At 46.0% G+C, this 18923-nt stretch overlaps 1 protein-coding gene across 6 annotated transcripts in view; it reads left to right on the plus strand.

The window, feature by feature from the left end:
• Positions 1-18923, plus strand: part of LOC115196063 (nck-associated protein 5) — a 167202-nt gene that overhangs the window by 108636 nt on the left and 39643 nt on the right. For all 6 annotated transcript variants that reach the window (XM_029756569.1, XM_029756573.1, XM_029756568.1 and 3 more), the window contains 4 exons: positions 3741-3917; positions 8597-8665; positions 15362-15400; positions 15665-15784. In XM_029756569.1, coding sequence (XP_029612429.1) covers positions 3741-3917; positions 8597-8665; positions 15362-15400; positions 15665-15784 — 405 coding nt within the window. The remainder of the gene's footprint in view (positions 1-3740; positions 3918-8596; positions 8666-15361; positions 15401-15664; positions 15785-18923) is intronic.

Here is an 18923-nt window from a genome sequence, read left to right on the forward strand (position 1 = left end):
TCTGATAGAGTTCAGTGTGTCAAATCGGAGGGCCTGTTGTCCGGACCTCTGGCAGTCTCTATGGGGGTGCCACAGGGTTCAATTCTCGGGCCGACTCTTTTCTCTGTATACATCAATGATGTCGCTCTTGCTGCTGGTGATTCTCTGATCCACCTCTACGCAGACGACACCATTCTGTATACTTCTGGCCCTTCTTTGGACACGGTGTTAACAAACTTCCAGACGAGCTTTAATGCCATACAATAATACTCTTTCCGTGGCCTCCAACTGCTCTTAAACGCAAGTAAAACTAACTGCCTGCACCCGCTCGCCGTCTAGCATCACTACTCTGGACGGTTCTGACTTAGAATATGTGGACAACTACAAATACCTAGGTGTCTGGTTAGACTGTAAGCTCTCCTTCCAGACTCACATTAAGCATCTCCAATCCAAAATTAAATCTAGAATCGACTTCCTATTTCACAACAAAACATCCTTCACTCATGCTGCCAAACATACCCTCGCAAAACTGACTATCCCACCGATCCTTGACTTCAGGGATGTCATTTACAAAATAGCCTCCAATATTCTACTCAGCAAACTGGATATAGTCTATCACAGTGCCATCCGTTTTGTCACCAAAGCCCTATATACTACCCACCACTGCGAGTTGTTTGCTCTCGTTGGCTGGCACTTGCTTCATATTCGTTGCCAAACCCACTGGCTCTAGATCATCTATAGGTCTTTGCTAGGTATAGCTCCGCCTTATCTCAGCTCACTGGTCACCATAGCAGCACCCACCCATAGCACGCGCTCCAGCAGGTATATTTCACTGGTCATCCCCAAAGCCAACTCCTGATTTGGCCACCTTTTCTTCTAGTTCTCTGCTGCCAATGACTGGAACAAATTGCAAAAATCACTGAAGCTGGAGTCTTATATCTCCCTCACTAACTTTAAGCATCAGCTGTTAGACAATCTTACCGATCATTGCATCTGTACACAGCCCATCTGTAAATAGCCCACGCAATTACTTCATCCCCATATTGTTATTTATTTTTTTGCTCCTTTGCACCCCAGTATCTCTACTTGCACATTCATCTTCTGCACATCTACTGTATCATTCTAGTGTTTAATTGCTAAATTGTAATTATTATGCCACTATGGCCTATTTATTGCCTTACCTCCCTAATCTTACTACATTTGCACACACTATTTATAGATTCTTCTATTGTGTTATTGACTGTACGTTTGTTTACTCCGTGTAACTCTGTGTTGTTTGTGTCGCACTGCTTTGCTTTATCTTGGCCAGGTCTCAGTTGTAAATGAGAACTTGTTCTCAACTGGCCTACCTGGTTAAATAAAGGTGAAGTAAAATAAAAAATATAAATAATGAGCGTCATAACGGGAAATGGAGGTATGGCTGTATACATTTCAATAAGCCTAATACATGCATTAAGCTAGATTTATTGTGGGTGAACGTAGGGAGTACAACTCTATGGCTGAATCCCCTATCCTCATACAGAGCACAATTTTTGACCAGGGCCCATAGAGTATTTAGCACTAGGCATAACAGGAATACGGTGCCTTTTGCGGTGTAGAGTCTCTCTCAGCGGTGGACCATATTTCCACATAGCCAGATACCCTGCGATTATTCAAATGATGGGTATTATACAGACTAACAGCAGCCCCAGAATGAATCAACCTGAGTGGATTATTAAACATGGAATTAGGATCTGTCAACATGTGCCAGTGGAGGGGATTGATTTCGCTCTAACGTGTGCCAGTGTGGGGGGATCGATTTTGCTCTAACTTATGTGAATGGATGCAGCAAACATACACATGTGGAGAGAGACATATGTTAGGTTACCAAGATGACTGTACCTACTGTAACCAGATGTTCAGCAAGCAATCAGACATAACAGGGCTGTGGTAATAAGAACAAGCTCTCAATTAATGGTACCATTACTGCGGGGAGAGATATGGGGCATATTCATTATGCACCAAACAGAAGAAAACTGACTCAAACAGGGAGGGACGACCTGAACTTGGAAAATAAGAAATGCTTAAGTTTTTACTACAGAGTGTCCAAATGAATACAACCCTGGTTTCAAAGTGCCTGCAAAATAATCAAACAAAGTCAAGATTGGGAACCACCGGTATGTTTCAGCCAAGATTGGAATAGTCCTTTAAAGTTCAAAGCAAAACGTAATGCTAGTTGTTGCCAAGGACAGCATTTCCAATTTATGTTCGGGAGGGAGGGACGACTTGATTTGGAATACATTTGTATATGGCGGCGCTAGCAAGGACTCAACCTCATCTATCAATGTCTCCAGCCATGGCTGTCTGTGTCCGTGAAAGCCTATCATCAGACTTGACAATTAACTGTCAAGGGGGGAAGAGAAGGCTTGAATGAAAATGTAACAGAGGTGCACAGGTGTACATCAGGCGATAACAACAAAAGGCTTTGGTGAGATTTTAAGGGAAAAATTGGGGGGAAAATCCATTTACTTGCATTGCAAAGCTCATTGGCTGGCTATAGGCATGTGTTGAGGTTTACACGACATCTAACTCCCAGCTCAATTGTAGTTTCATCCCTCTCTGGTCCTTGATCAGATTTGGAATAGGATGGAGATAAGAGGGTTTGTGAAATGGATGTTGCAAATGAAAGGGCGGTGACCTCCTCGATCGGACTAAGCAATGCATGCTGAGTATTTAAAGGTGTCTCAATCTCTCCTATTGAAATGTACCTACATTTAGGATTCATGGCAACTATATCACCCAAGAAGTGGTGTTGTTTTTTTTTAAAGCACATTCAATGCATACAGATAAATGTCCAGTTTAGTTCAGTGAGGTTAAGCGTTTCATATTATCGGCATATCACTTTGTTTTGGATGCAGGAAATCCATCATAAATCCCCATTGGTAGGGGTTTTGTATTAAATTGTAAGGAAAATGGAGTTTGTTGTAAATACAGTATATTATATTTAACAACAGGCTATGCTATGGTTTTCATATGTCTCAATATCACATACAAAACAACATGGTGTACTGATTTAAGACCAAAGTAGCATGATATAATTTATTTGAATGGTAATTTTGGAGTTAAAGAAAATCCCTCCTTGACTTCTAGGATAGTGTGAAAATACTTAGAATAATTGACAGACGACACATGACATATCCTCCTTTACCAGTACTCTGTATCCTGTGTTGATTGTACAGTACCTAATTACCTAGTCAATGTCAGGATGCTGTCTGGTCTGTGAATCTCCTGGTGAGCCATTATCAGGGACCCCATCATTTTATTGCTTTTAATTTCTTGCTTTTAATTTCCGCCTGTGTATTAGTGTCACAGCTGGAGACTGAGGCAGGGTGTGAAGGGGGAGAAAGGAGGGTGTGGGGTCCCCTATCGGCAGACAAGATGGAGAGGTCTCAAGGTCACTGCCACTCTCTTGAAATACAAGTGAAACGCGATTAGGGATTAGGGGATGTTTTGGAGTTAAAAAAAATAAAAATCTCTCTTCCCCTCTCGCTCTCTCCTCTCTGTTCTCTATCTGTTTCTTTTTCTCTCCTTCTTCTCTCGCCTTTGTCTTTCTCTTCTTTCTTTCTTTCTTTCTTTCTTTCTTTCTCACTCTCTCTTTCTCTCCTCTCTCCCTCTCTCTGCCTTTCTCTCTCTATTTTTCTTTTGCTCTCTCTCTCTCTCTCTCTCTCTCTCTCTCTCTCTCTCTCTCTCTCTCTCTCTCTCTCCTCTTGTCTGTCTATCAGGATAAACTCTCGGAGGAGGTGCAGAAGACGCGTGACAGCCTGGAGCAGAACAGCAGCGGTGGCGGCCCACTGCCGTCTTCTGGAGACCCTTTGCTGCCAGACGTCGGCAGCGTCAGCCGAGCGGAAGAGTTTCAGGACCAAACAAAGCTCCTTCTGGAGCGTCTGCGCACCCTCGAGGTACAGTTCGAAACATGGCTCCGCCTCTCTTCGCCTCCCTCGTCCCCTTCTCCCTCCGCGACCAGGCTCTCCTTCTCGTGTTTGCAGTCTGGAGCATAATGGTCTTATCAAAGTCTTGTGCGCTCTTCTGTTTGAAGAGCAAAGCACTCCACAGAGGGCTCAGGTTTCGGACTAGGGGCCTTTACAACCGTCTGTTCATTTCCATAGCGCTCCTCCACTGTTCCACTGTGTGTTCTGTTCTCAGCATTAGCCACAGATGAGTCAGAAATCCATTTTGATTGTTTCCGACCATACAGTACACCCACTAGACTGACACACCAGGCCTTCAGATCTCCGCAGCAATTAAAGGGGCTAAGTCTATTAAGACTTAATCAAATTACACTCAGAGACACACCTACTCATTTACGAAGGGTCTGTGGCTAATGTTCAAATACTTTGAGCGTATGTTAGAGCCCCTACCGGAGTGCCCGACAATACTACTTGAACCCAGGTCTTCTCCTATGGACAGCTCAGACATGAGAAAACGCTGCCAGAGATAGACGACCCAAGAAACCGGCACGTTCTACAGACATTATTAACAGTGACACTAACTCCACGCTGACAGAAATTGCAGTTAAGGCTAATTACAACAAAATGCAGTGTAATTGCTTGTTGTTTTATAGCTCCTCTATCACTGTATAAGTTGTCTTCCCCGCAGTCAAAGAAAATAATGGCTGGCCTGTCTCGTGATTTGTCGGAGGAAGCTTCCCACATTACCCCAAAAAGCTACATTCTAAATGAGTTTATCGAAATTTATCTGCCATTTTCTTCCGTCCCGCTGCATCCATGATGGATGCTCCTCCAGAAGAGAACCGGCTAAAACAACGGCGAGGCAATACATCACTGGCCTTTGTTATGTGTAAACGGTGATGACACTAAGTAAGGGCGCCCATTTCTATTTCCCCACCACCAGCCCAGCCCAACTGATATCATTCATTACCATGGTGGGCATGCTATGCCTTTAGAAATGGTGCTTACTTTAAGTTTAGATTGAATCCGTTAGAAAAAATCCATCTCGGAGAAGAAAAAAAATGGGTGTTCTTTTCTCAGATGCTTGAAAGATCATTTAATGCTGCTACTCTAATTTATTTTATTTTTTTACGGCCCAAAAAAACGCTAATGGAAGCGCTGTCGTTTAGTGATTAGACATTCGGTCGAAGGACAAAATGAGTTAGGGTTCATCTCGAGTGGACATAGGATGGAATACAAGTCACCGCTACAGATAATATACCTGTACCTAACTCATCCATTCCAGCTCAACTCTCAATGCTCCTAGCTTTCCACACAAGTCAGTGTTGTAGAGACTCCATAGTAAGACAGAGCACTAGAGCAAGCAAGTGACTGGGTCTTGGGTAACTGTCTGCAGTTTGAGCAAGTGTGCATGCCCATTGCCCAGCCTTGTGCCCATGCAGCTTGGCTGGCACAGTTGGCAGCCGGGTGCCAGGGAAAGGAGGCCTGGCGTACAGGCGTCACAGAAGGACAGCTGGCACTTTGGTCTCAGTGCAGGGCTGGCTCTAACTCCTGTTCAATTACAGCCCGAGTGAGAACTGACTGTGGTGCAGCCAGCTCTAGCCCTCTCCATACAATCCCTCATCCCTTCTCCACCCTCCTCACCCCCAATTCAAAACCTACTGTAAGCCAGAAGCGAAAACTCCTGCTGTCTATAACTCTGTTTTCTAGCTAGTTCATTTCCATTGAAGTTTAAAAGAAAAATACATCCATGATTCTAGAATACCACTTCTCTAATCATGGGAACTCAGCAGGCGAAAACTATCTGGATGATCATGCATGTATTCTGTTCTATAAAAAGCAACTTATAATGGCATGCATAATTGATATGTTTCGAAATCTATGGCAACAGCAGTTGTAGTTGCTAGGCTTTAATTGGAGCGGCTGTAGGAGCAATACATTGACAGGATGCGCAAATATGAATACATGCTTATTATGTGATTTAGTTGCTCTTTTCATCCCCAATCAAAATGTTTTTTTTCTGACATGGGACATTTATTTAGTTTAGCATTTGTTGATAACGCATCGCAGCCGTGCACTGCATTCATTCACGGTAAACTTGATTATGCACTGTGGCTGAACAAAATATTGTTTTTCAACTAGGCTCAAATAATATTTTTATTGTTAGATTATGTCTGCGATGTCAGATGCTCTCCATGACGTTTTGCAATAGAAGACGGCAAAAGAGCACTATAATGAAAGGATCTCAAATGCTTTTAGTGCAAGCAGAAAATGTTCAGCGTTCATCATGGATGCTTTTAGATGTGTGTTTATCAGGTACTGATAGGTTCAGTTTGATGGAAGTAGACACATTTTTCCACATAGTTCCTATATCAACAATATTGTCAATATAGCACGCCGCTTCACCTTTCTCCGACCCCTTGTTCCATAGAGAAAGATGATTCAACCAGTTACTACCCACACAACGAATATGATAAAAACATTCAAAAACATGCTTATATGCAACCTTTGGGCAATTATTTGCCTTCACTAGGAGTTTTTACTTTACTAATATTAATACGTAATAATACAAGTACATTTTTTTTGTAAAGGGGTTTTCGTGTACATCTCAAAGTTGCTCATTTGTTATAGCTCTGTACCATTTCGATTAAGGCAGGGGAATATGTTAGGTGCAATTATTTAGCCTGGATTTTAATCAAAGGCTGCCTGTTTGTACTAAAGGGCATGCGCCGAGAGAGGCGAGCTAGCCGGAGCGATGTTGACAGCTTCTAATATGGCCTGCCTGGACCGCCTGCATTTGACAAACTAGAAACAGAGGAGATCAATAGCCCCTCTCCCTTAAAAGGTGAAGCAATATTCACCCCCCCTCCCCCCACCTAAAACAAGGACATATTCACATTAGCCCCTTCTAGCCCATTCTACCTAACTTCTTACTTGTACCTTTAAAGTTCAGAATCATAACTTCAATCCCCTTGACCTTTCATTGTGAGATACTTCTGCAGGTTTTTATTAGTTGGCCCCGGTCTTATGGTTGACACCTGACCTTTTCGACCTCCGGCGAATCCTCTCTTGTTGTTATCTTGTTCTCTGGCAGTGTAGTCTTGTGCTGCACAACACGGATATGATTTGTTGCATCAATAGTTTTTCATATGAAAACAAAGATTGGAGAGACTACAAAATGCCTTTGGCATTATTTTCATTGGCCACATATGCAGTATCATTTCACATCTACACTGAACAAAAATATAAATGCAACATGTAAAGGGTTGGTCCCATGTTTCATGAGCTGAAATAAAAGATCCCATAAATTTTCCATACGCACAAAAAGCGTATTTCTCTAACTTGTTGTGCACAAATTCGTTTACATGCCTGTTAGTGAGCATTTCTCCTTTGCCAAGATAATCCATCCACCTGACAGGTGTGGCATATCAAGAAGCTGATTAAACAGCATGATCATTACACAGGTGCACCTTGTGCTTGGGACACTAAAAGGACACTCTAACATGTGTAGTTTTGTCACACAACACAATGCCACAGAAGTCTCAAGTTTTGAGGGAGCATGCAATTGGCATGCTGACTACAGGAATGTCCACCAGAGCTGTTGCCTGAGAATTGAATGTTCATTTCTCTACCATAAGCCGCCTCCAACTTTGTTTTAGAGAATTTGGCAGTATGTCCAACCGGCCTCACAGCTGCAGACCACGTGTATGGCGTTGTGTGGGTGAGCGGTTTGTTGATGTCAATGTTGTGAACAGAGTGCCCCATGGTGGCGGTGGGATTATGGTGTGGTCAGGCATAAGCTATGGACAATGAGCACAATTGCATTTTATCTATGTCAATTTGAATGCACAGAGATACTGTGATGAGATCCTGAGGCCCATTGTTGTGCCGTTCATCCGCCGCCATCACCTCCTGTTTCAGCATGATAATGCACGGCCCCATGTTGCAAGGATTTGTACAACGTAAAATGTCCCAGTTCTTCCATGGCCTGCATACTCAACAGACATGTCACCATTGAGCATGTTTGGGATGCTCTGGATCAATGTGTACGACAGCGTGTTCCAGTTCCCTTCAATATCCAGCCACTTCGCACAGCCATTGAAGAGTGGGACAACATTCAACAGGCCATAATCAACAGCCTGTTCAACTCTATGCGAAGGAGATTTATCACTCTGCATGAGGCAAGTGGTGTCACAACAGATACTGTACTGACTGGTTTTCTGATCCATGGCCATACTTTTTTTTTAAGGTATCTGTGACCAACAGATGCATATCTGTGTTCCCAGTCATGTGAAATCCATAGATTATGGCCTAATGAATGTATTTCAATTAGCTGATTGCCTTATATGAACTGTAACTCAGTAGAATCTTTGAAATTGTTGCATGTTGCGTTTATATTTTTGTTCAGTGTATGTCAGTCAGGGTAGATAATTATATGTTGATTGTTCTATAACCACCTGTGATTGTTTTTTATTTATTTAGATTGACTAGCAGGCACTGCCTGGTATTTCTTTATATACTACTTTAATTACTTTACCTCTTCCTTCACTACTGTTTTGGTTAATGGCTCATAAATAAATCTGATGCATACAAACTGTATGAATTGCTTTTAACGACAAGCTCTCGGTGGATTTCAGTCATCACTAAATGTGTTTTATTTCGCTGTGCAGGAGGAAAACTCAGCATTGGCCATGGAGAATGAGAGCCAGAGGGAGCAGTATGAGCACTGTCTGGATGAGGTGAGTAGTCCAACCCTCACTCTATTCGCCCAGCCCTCAACCTCAGTGAGGGAATTCTATTTTTCACCACACTGATGATAGCCTACATCTCAGGAACAAGTGGTATTTCTTTCCGATTCTGTGACTTATTGTGAGTTGTATTCTTTTCTATTTACCTTTAGCGACTTTCTTTAAGATCTTACTAATATAGTACTGATCAAACAGGTTACAAACACTACACTATTTCCAGTATCCTTCTCTACCTTTACCGACTTTCTTTGAGATTATTTCTCAATAGACAATTTTCCTCCTCTCAAATTCTATCAATGCAATTCCAAAGTAATTCCTCTCCAAAGGAAATGTCATTATGGAGAAAGAGGTACTTGGTGTTCTGACGGTGAACTGTGTTGTGGGAGAAGCTGGGTAAATGGTGGCCTGAGGGAGCCGAAGGACAGCAATTAATGAGCCTGTTGGCTCGGACCGCACGCTGAGTCACCCTGAGGGAAGGCTGGAGGCCCGCGGGTACCAGAAGGGACAGACTGGTCTAATACACTGTGGTGCCAGCTACTGGGGCTCATATGACCTGAGATCTGGGCTCTGGTGCCAGAGGGAGTGGGGGGGGGGGGGGGGGAGGGGGAGACGTAGATTGATGGTGGGACAGAGAAAGCGAGAGAATGAAAGAAAGAAAACGAAAAAGAAAGAGAGAGAACGGGATAGAAAGATACAATGAGCGTTAACAATACTTCATCTGTGTTGTTAACAGTCCATCCGTGGTATGCAATTGTTTTGCAATGCTCCAAGCATACTGTATGAAACTCCACACCATGCTGCAGCCTTGGAGGCTAATGCCTGGGGTAGCCCAGACCAAATCCCTTTTCCACTTCCGTGACCTCAAAAAGCTAGGGCTGTGCTGCTCTGTTGTCTGGTCTGGTGTTGTTGTCCTCTGAGGTCTCTTCTGACTGGAACTAGCTCACTAATGAGCATGTTGTGATGCGGAAGACTCCACAGCCCTAACAACTCTGCTGATGGGCTCAGGACCTTTGGAAACTGAAGAGAAAGCAAGGCTTGTTTAGTAATGATGCATTTTTTAAATAAAACGATTGTGGATTATTATCTCTACATAAGCAGAGTGGTGGTTGTTTGGTATGCTATTTGGGCTGGCCAGTCACTTTAGTTTTTAAAATGATATTTTTTTTAATATCTATATATATAATTTTTGTTCCACTTAGTAAACATGTGCAAATGTCATGCTATTGAAAGGCTGGTAAAAGGAGTTATGCTACATCTGGCAATGCATCAGATGCAAGAGACTGTTATGCCACACTTCATGTAGTATGACTTGAACTATGAATGTTCTATAAAGCCTATATAAGTTGTTTTATTTATCAGTTGTAATTTAGATTCTAACTTGACAATCATTAAATATTCTTTGAATTAGTGCCCTTCAGTTTTACAGGAGCAGCTCTGTATCACTCCCCACAGGGCTCAATCACTTCATCATATTTACTCCATCTCCCGTTATTCAATAGAGGGAGAGGACACCTCTGAGAAAAAGCCAATGCGTGCTTACAGTGAATTAACGAGCAATCAATGGGCTGTAATCAGAGTCAGAGTCGATGGGGCATTGCGGTCTAAACTTGGAAGAGTGGTAGGGGTGTGAGGCGCTCTGCGGGCAAAGCCCAGGCACAACAGTACTTTAGCCTGCCACTTCTTCTCTCCGACTGACCGCTGTGTCGCAAGTGACACCCTATTCCCTATATACTGCACTACTTTTGACCAGGGCCTATGGGGTCAAGTAGTGCAGTATATAAGGGATAGGGTGCCATTCAGGACACAACCCCCTACTCTCCAAGCCACTACATCAGCCCTGACACTGCTGTCAATACAGGATCAACAGAAGACAATTAAACATCATGAAGACATGCAGCCCGTCTGGCTCCAATCTCTTCTGCTTCGCCGGGCCGCTACTGGCCTTCTCTGCCACCCTGCGTCAGATTTATGATGATTGGGCCCCTTAGGAATCAACACACTCCTCCAAAGGAAGGCAGACGGGGGGGACAATGCTGTAATGTATTGGGACATCGTGTTCACTAAAGCCTGTCATAATAATGTAAGCGGTCGGAGGAACTTGTGTATAAAATGTTGTTGGAGGAAGAGGGGAAGTGAGAAATTGCAGCGTCGGCATGCACAGGGCAGGGGCAGTTTAGAGTTGAGGTCGTGGGTCAACTAGAGACATTTTCTTTCTTTCTTTATCACTCATCTTTCTCACCCATAACAGCCACCATATTATGGTCAGTCACTAAGCAGCTTGCATAAAATGTTTGGATAATTCTTGTGTCACGACTTCTGCCGAAGTCGATGCCTCTCCTTGTTCGGGCGGTGCTCGGCGGTCGACGTCACCGGTCTTCTAGCCATCATTGATCCATTTTTCATTTTCCATTGGTTTTGTCTTGGAGTGGGCCAGCGCCATGTGTGGAGAGGGAGATGCGGCGTTGGACCATTTTGAGGAGTTCACCCACCGTTTCCGGGCAGTCTTCGACCACCCACCCGAGGGCAGAGCGGTGGGTGAGCACCTCTACCCTCTGAGGCAGGAGACGAGGAGCGCCCAGGAGTTTGCCCTGGAGTTTAGGACCCTGGCTGCCAGCGCGGGATGGAACCACAGGGCCCTGATCGACCATTACCGTTGCAGTCTGCGTGAGGACGTCCGTCGGGAGCTGGCCTGTAGAGACACCACCCTCACCTTCGACCAGCTGGTGGATCTGTCCATCCGGCTGGACAACCTGCTGGCTGCTCGCGGACATCCAGATCGGGGTCTGGTGGTTCCATCCTCCCGCACCCCCTCTCCGATACCCATGGAGCTGGGAGGGGCGGTGCGCAGGGAGACCGGAGGAGGTTCCCGCTCGTGCACCATCTGTGGCCGCAGAGGTCACACTGCTGGTCAGTGCCGGGTTGGTTATTCTGGGAATCGAGGCAACAGGCAGGGCGCTCTGGCGTCACCCCAGGTGAGCCGGCACCAGTCTCACCCAGAGCCCTCTGTTGCGCATATATTTGTGTCTGTCACTTTTCCTGAATTTCCCCCGCGTTCCCAGCATAAGGCGCTAGTAGATTCAGGCACGGCTGGGAATTTCATTGATAAAGCGTTAGCTCATAGTTTAGGGACCCCCATTGTACCAGTGGATGTGCCTTTCCCCATTCACGCCTTAGATAGTCGGCCATTAGGGTCAGGGTTTATCAGGGAGGTCACCGCTCCTTTGAGTATGGTGACACAGGGGGGTCACATGGAAAAGATTAGTCTTTTCCTTATTGACTCTCCTGCATATCCCGTGGTGCTGGGCCTACCCTGGTTAGCTTGTCATAACCCCACTGTTTCTTGGCCACAGAGGTGGTCGCAAGAGTGCTCAAGTAGGTGTTTAGGGGTTTCCGTTGGTGCTACTACGGTGGAAAGTCCAGACCAGGTCTCCACCGTGCGCATTTCCCCAGAATATGCCGATTTGACTCAATTACCACCCCATCGACGGAGGGATTGTGTGATAAATCTCATGGTAGACGCTGCACTTCCCAGGAGTCACGTGTATCCCCTGTCACAAGTGGAGACGGTGGCTATGGAGACATATGTCTCTGAATCCCTGCGTCAGGGGTACATTCGGTCCTCCACTTCACCCGTCTCCTCAAGTTTATTTTTTGTGAAGAAGAAGGATGGAGGTCTGCACCCGTGCATTGATTGTAGAGGTCTCAATCAAATCACGGTGAGGTACAGTTACCCGCTACCTCTTATCGCCACGGCGATTGAGTCAATGCACGGGGCGCGCTTCTTCACTAAACTGGATCTCAGGAGTGCGTACAACCTGGTGCGTATCCGAGAGGGAGACGAGTGGAAGACGGCATTTAGTACCACCTCAGGGCATTATGAGTACCTCGTCATGCCGTACAGGTTGATGAATGCTCCATCAGTCTTCCAATCCTTTGTAGACAAGATTTTCAGGGACCTGCACAGGCAGGGAGTAGTGGTGTATATCGATGACATTCTGATATACTCCGCTACACGCGCCGAGCATGTGTCCCTGGTGCGCAGAGTGCTTGGTCGCCTGTTGGAGCATGACCTGTACGTCAAGGCTGAGAAATGGCTGTTCTTCCAACAGTCTGTCTCCTTCCTAGGGCATTGCATTTCCACATCAGGAATGGAGATGGAGAGTGACCGCATTGCAGCCCTGCGTAATTGGCCGACTCCCACCACGGTGAAGGGTTTGCCAACTACTACTGGAGGTTTATCTGGGATTTTTGGTCAGGTAGCTGCTCCCATTACCTCACTGCTGAAGGGGGGCCCGGTGCGCTTGCAGCGGTCGGCTGAGGCGGACGGGGCTTTCAGGCACCTGAAGGCTCTGTTTACCTCGGCTCCTGTGTTGGCCCATCCGGATCCCTCTTTGGCGTTCATAGTGTAGGTGGACGCGTCCGAGGCTGGAATAGGAGCTGTGCTCTCTCAGCGCTCGGGTACGCCACTGAAGCTCCGCCCCTGTGCCTTCTTCTCTAAGAAGCTCAGCCCGGCGGAGCGAAACTATGATGTGGGGGACCGGGAGCTGTTGGCTGTCGTCAAGGCTTTGAAGGCGTGGAGACATTGGCTTGAGGGGGCTAAACACCCCTCTCATCTCTACTGACCACCGCAATCTGGAGTACATCCGGGCGGCGAGGAGAATGAATCCTCGCCAGGCAAGGTGGGCCATGTTTTTCACCCGTTTTGTGTTTACCCTCTCTTACAGACCAGGCTCCCAGAACGTTAAGGCAGACGCACTGTCCCAGCTGTATGACACAGAGGAGCGGTCCATGGATCCCACTCCCATACTCCCAGCCTCTTGTTAAGTGGCGCCGGTAGTGTGGGAGCTGGACGCGGACATTGAGTAGGCGTCACGTGCAGAGCCTGTTCCCCCTCAGTGTCCAGCTGGGCGTCTGTACATTCCGTCTGCTGTCCGCGACCGGCTGATCTATTGGGCCCACACGTCACCCTCCTCTGGTCATCCTGGGATCGGTCGGACGGTGCACTGTCTTAGTGGGAGGTACTGTTGGCCCACTTTAGCTAAGGATGTGAGGGTTTATGTTTCCTCCTGCTTAGTGTGCGCCCAGTGCAAGGCTCCTAGACACCTGCCCAGAGGTATGTTACAACCCTTACCCGTTCCACAACGGCCGTGGTTGCACCTGTCGGTGGATTTCCTAACCGATCTTCCACCTTCATAGGGTAACACCACGATCCTGGTCGTTGTGGATCCTTTTTCTAAGTCCTGTCGTCTCCCTCCTTTGCCCGGTCTGCCTACAGCTCTGCAAACTGCTGAGGCCCAGTTTACACACGTCTTCCGGCACTACGGGGTGCCTGAGGATACTGTATCTGATCGGGGTTCCCAGTTCACGTCAAGGGTCTGTAAGGCTTACATGGAACGTCTGGGGGTCTCGGTCAGCCTTACCTCAGGTTTTCACCCTGAGAGTAACGGGCAGGTGGAGAGAGTTAACCAGGATGTGGGTAGGTTTCTGAGGTCTTATTGCCAGGACCGGCCGGTGGAGTGTGCGGCGTTTGTGCCCTGGGAAGAGATGGCACAGAACTCGCTCCGCCACACCTCCACTAACCTTTCTCCCTTTCAGTGTGTATTGGGGTATCAGCCGGTTCTGGCTCCTTGGCATCAGAGTCAGACCGAGGCTCCTGCGGTGGACGACTGTTTCCGGCGCGCGGAGGAAACATGGGACGCCGCCCACGTCCACCTTCAGCGCGCCGTACTGCGCCAGAAAGTTGCCGCAGGCTGTCACCGCAGTGAGGCCCCGATGTTCGCACCGGGGGACAGGGTCTGGCTCTCGACCCGAAACCTGCCCCTCCCCCTACCCTGCCGGAAGCTGGTAGCGTTTTGTGGGGCCGTTTAAAGTCCTGAGGAGAGTGAACTAGGTATGTTATAGGTTACAGCTTCCCCTTGATTACCACATTAACCCTTCGTTCCATGTGTCTCTCCTCAGGCCGGTGGTGGCTGGCCCGCTCCAGGAGGCTGAGGTGCGGGAGGTTCCTCCGCCCCCTTTGGACATCAAGGGGGCCCCGGCGTACTCCGTTCAATCCATCCTGGATTCGAGACGTCGGGCGAGGGGCCTTCAGTACCTCTTGGACTGGGAGGGGTACGGTCTGGAGGAGAGATGCTGGGTTCCGGTGGAGGACGTGTTAGATCCTTCCCTGCTGCAAGAGTTCCACCGTCTCCATCCGGATCGCCCTGCGCCTCGTCCTCCGGGTCGTCCCCGAGGCCGGTGTCGACGCGCAGCTTGAGCCGCGCGTCAGGGTGGGGGGGTACTGTCACGACTTCTGCCGAAGTCGATGCCTCTCCTTGTTCGGGCGGTACTCGGCGGTCGACGTCACCTGTCTTCTAGCCATCATTGATCCATTTTTCATTTTCCTTTGGTTTTGTCTTGTCTTCCTACACACCTGGTTCCAATCCCATTCATTACATGTTGTGTATTTAACCCTCTGTTTCCCCTCATGTCCTTGTCAGATTGTTTGTTGTTATGCTCGTGATATTCGTTTGGTGCGCGACGGGTTCTTGTACCCACCTTTATTTTATTATGTACTTTGGTTTTGGAGGTTTTGTTTTACGTTATTAAACTACTCCATTTATACCAAGTTTGATTCTTCTGCGCCTGAGTTCCCTGCCACCTACACACACGGCATGACATATTGTTTCTTTTTTCATTCTGTTTTAGGTTGCCAATCAAGTTGTGCAGGCACTGCTCACCCAAAAGGTAGGAGTCTGGTTTCCAAAGCAACTGTGTTATAGAAATGTCTCAGAATTATACTAATATTAGATCCAATGATGTTGTTAGACATGTATGTAATACAGTAGCTCAAAACTTAATCTTACCATTCACTTTTTTTTTTAGACACTTCTCATTATCCCGTGTTAACTAATCAACTTTTATGGTGTCCATATTAGGACAGTCACACATCACTGTAAGTTCACACCTCTGCTTGTAATAACTCTCTCTCTGTTGTTCTTCCCCATGCAGGATCTGAGGGAGGAGTGTCTGAAGTTGCGGACCAGAGTGTTTGACCTGGAGCAACAAAACCGGACCATGAGTGTCCTCTTCCAGCAGCGAGTCCGACCTGCATCAGACCTGCTCCTGCAGGTAGGGACCTGTCCACTCATCTAGTCCCAGAACTACTATAGAACCTCATTGTTCCAGAACCATTATAGAACCTCATTGTCCCAGAACCACTACAGAACCTCATTGTCCCGGAACTACTATAGAACATCATTGTCCCGGAACCACTATAGAACCTCATTTTCCCAGAACCACTATAGAACCTCATTGTCCCAGAACCACTGTAAAACCTAATTATCCCAGAACCAATATAAAACCTCATTGTCCCAGAACCACGATAGAACCTCATTGAGCAACTATTGGCCATGACTCAGGTGTGCCTGACTGATGGAGTTAAAATAGCATTTCACTGCTATTAGTTTCAGTATTAGAACTATGTTGGTTCTTGTATTCAATATCGTTGAAGGCAACAGTGTGGATGTAAGGACATCTGATTCCGGAAGCATATTTGCTCACTTCAAACTTCTGAAGAGCAGCGATATTAGATCATCCATCTTTTTGTGATGGCGATGTGATCCTGAGTCCGGGGTCTGTGATATCATCATCGCTAAAAAAACAGTGTGCTCATGAACCATCCAACCTCCACAGAGCTGCGGGGCTCAGACAAGATCATTTGAGAAAGTACCGAGACTTGCGTCATCCATCCTGGGCTCTCTCGGGGGGACGGTAAAACCTCTCAACCAAATTACCTCTAGCGCACCAGACCTTGTGGCACGTAACACAGACATAGATGCTAGAGAGAGGGGAGGGTATGTGTGTGCGCCCGTGTGTGTATGTAGTCTGCCGTGGGTAGGAATGCACACTTACTGTAACGCAGAAATCATTTACTCCAGTCACTGCAGAGAGAGAGAGAGAGAGAAATATTGACAACCATGTCTGCTATAAAATGGCCGCATGGATTTTCCTTAATCTGATTTGCAGCTATGGCCATCCAGCTCTCGTTACCTTACCTCTTCTCAGAGCGGTGGGTGGAGGCTCTCAGACTGCCACGGTGTAAAGGAGGGAGATGTCGGGTGTGAGAGGGAGCTCAGGGGGATGGGGGTAAAGGGGACCTATAGAGGGCACAGATGGGTAATGAGACTCCTACTGGTCTTAATGAGAACATGTGGCTCAGAAAGGATGGATGAGAGGAGCTCAGGGGAGAGCTGAGTGCAGGTACTATGCAAGTCAACACATCCAGGTACTGTGCAAGTCAACACATCCAGGTACTGTGCTAGTCAACACATCCAGGTACTGTGCAAGTCAACACATCCAGGAACTGTGCAAGTCAACACATCCAGGTACTGTGCTAGTCAACACATCCAGGTACTGTGCAAGTCAACACATCCAGGTACTGTGCTAGTCAACACATCCAGGTACTGTGCAAGTCAACACATCCAGGTACTGTGCAAGTCAACACATCCAGGTACTGTGCTAGTCAACACATCCAGGTACTGTGCAAGTCAACACATCCAGGAACTGTGCAAGTCAACACATCCAGGTACTATGCAAGTCAACACATCCAGGTACAGAAACAAAGAAAGTTATAGTTGAAGAATAACTTTTTTTTATTGTTGACAATATCTGTAAAACAACAGCCTCCAGAACACTGGTATTGTTGAATAGTCCACAAACCATTTTAATGGATCTCGTTTAAGCAATGTTTGGATCAATAGACCCTCATCACGATTTGTTCAGGTGTTGACAAAATTCGAAAGGATATAAATGAGAATTGCAAAGAGCGAGCTGACGACAATCCTTTATCTACCTCAAGTTCAGGAGAGAGTATGCCCTCTGTCAGTCGCCCTCTGCTATGCTGACATATGGATAATTGAAAGTCACAGGCAACATTGTCCAGTGAAGGGTGCAATTTTGGCTGGAAGGGAGGCATTTTTGTCGTCCCAACAGATTGAGCGAGGCTGTGGATGCGCTATTTTTGTCCCAATTTAACCAGGGCATGAATAAAGTGAAATGTGTAATTGTTTATTAACTATTTAATAATATTTTGATTTAATAAACTAATACGTATGTTCTGGTTATCTCCTACAACAGTAAATGTTAGCTGTCTGTTCAGTAGAGCATTTGTGTTCAATATACAACGTGATCAACAAGACATTGAAGAGAGCAATATACCGTAAATCTATTTGCTTGTGTAGCAGGAGCCTCTGTCTCTGTCCCAAATGGTATCCTATTCCCTATATAGTGCACTACTTTTTTTTACCCGAACCCATAGCGCTCTGGTCAAAAGAAGTGCACTATGTAGAAAATAGGGTACCATTTGGGACAGAGCTGGCTTTTCACGAGGGAGTATGCCGGGAATGAGGATTTGTAGCAAGACATTTTTTCAGCAGTGAGGAAGTGAGATTTTATTATGAAGGAGGTGGATAGATTTGAAAGGTTTATGTCCAACCGATGTCTGCCAGCACATTAAACAACAAGAAAATAATTGACACTTGTGTAAGCGATAGCTAAATCAGGAGGCTTATAGGAGGCTTTTTTTTGGTATTTTTACATGGATTCCTCAAACAGACATTCATTTTATTGAACATCTCATGATTCTTTCATGGTTGTGGTTTTGTCGATATGTTTCAGGTTGTAAACCTTGTTTCTATTTCTGGGATTAGTTTCTCTATAAAGGTGGCTGTGACAACGACGACTAGTAATACAAGTGCTGAAAGAAGAGTATATGATTGATTGAGTCAATTAAAACATGAGTTTGAAATCAGTTCCCTTGCTACTTATTGTGCATAATTTCTCTTGAAGTAGCCTAACATTTTGCCCTCTAAAATGGCTGCAGGTAACCTTCTGTTTTTTTTTTATTATTATAAAAAACAATTCTTACCTTTATTTAACTAGGCAAGTTAGGGGTTTGCATCAAATAGTCGTTAGCGACAGTAGAGCAAGACATATTAATATTTCCTTTCAGTCAGAGTATTTAATTTCTACTGTTCTGGGAGTCGGTAATTAAATGTGTTATTGGCCCCTGGGGCCATCTTGAATTTCCCTGATAACGACTCACTGCTCTCTATTGAGATTGTGATTAGGAATACTGGGAATATGCGTGACCTGCTGTCGCCTTGTGTAATTTGGCATTTCACATGCTGCAAAGCTCTGTTTGTTGCAGTTCGGCCAGGTGTTTAGTAAGGTGTATAAGTAGCGAATAATAATTCCCTCCTTCCACTTA

This window comes from Salmo trutta, chromosome 6, assembly GCF_901001165.1.
Source record: "Salmo trutta chromosome 6, fSalTru1.1, whole genome shotgun sequence".
Lineage (NCBI taxonomy): Eukaryota > Metazoa > Chordata > Actinopteri > Salmoniformes > Salmonidae > Salmo > Salmo trutta.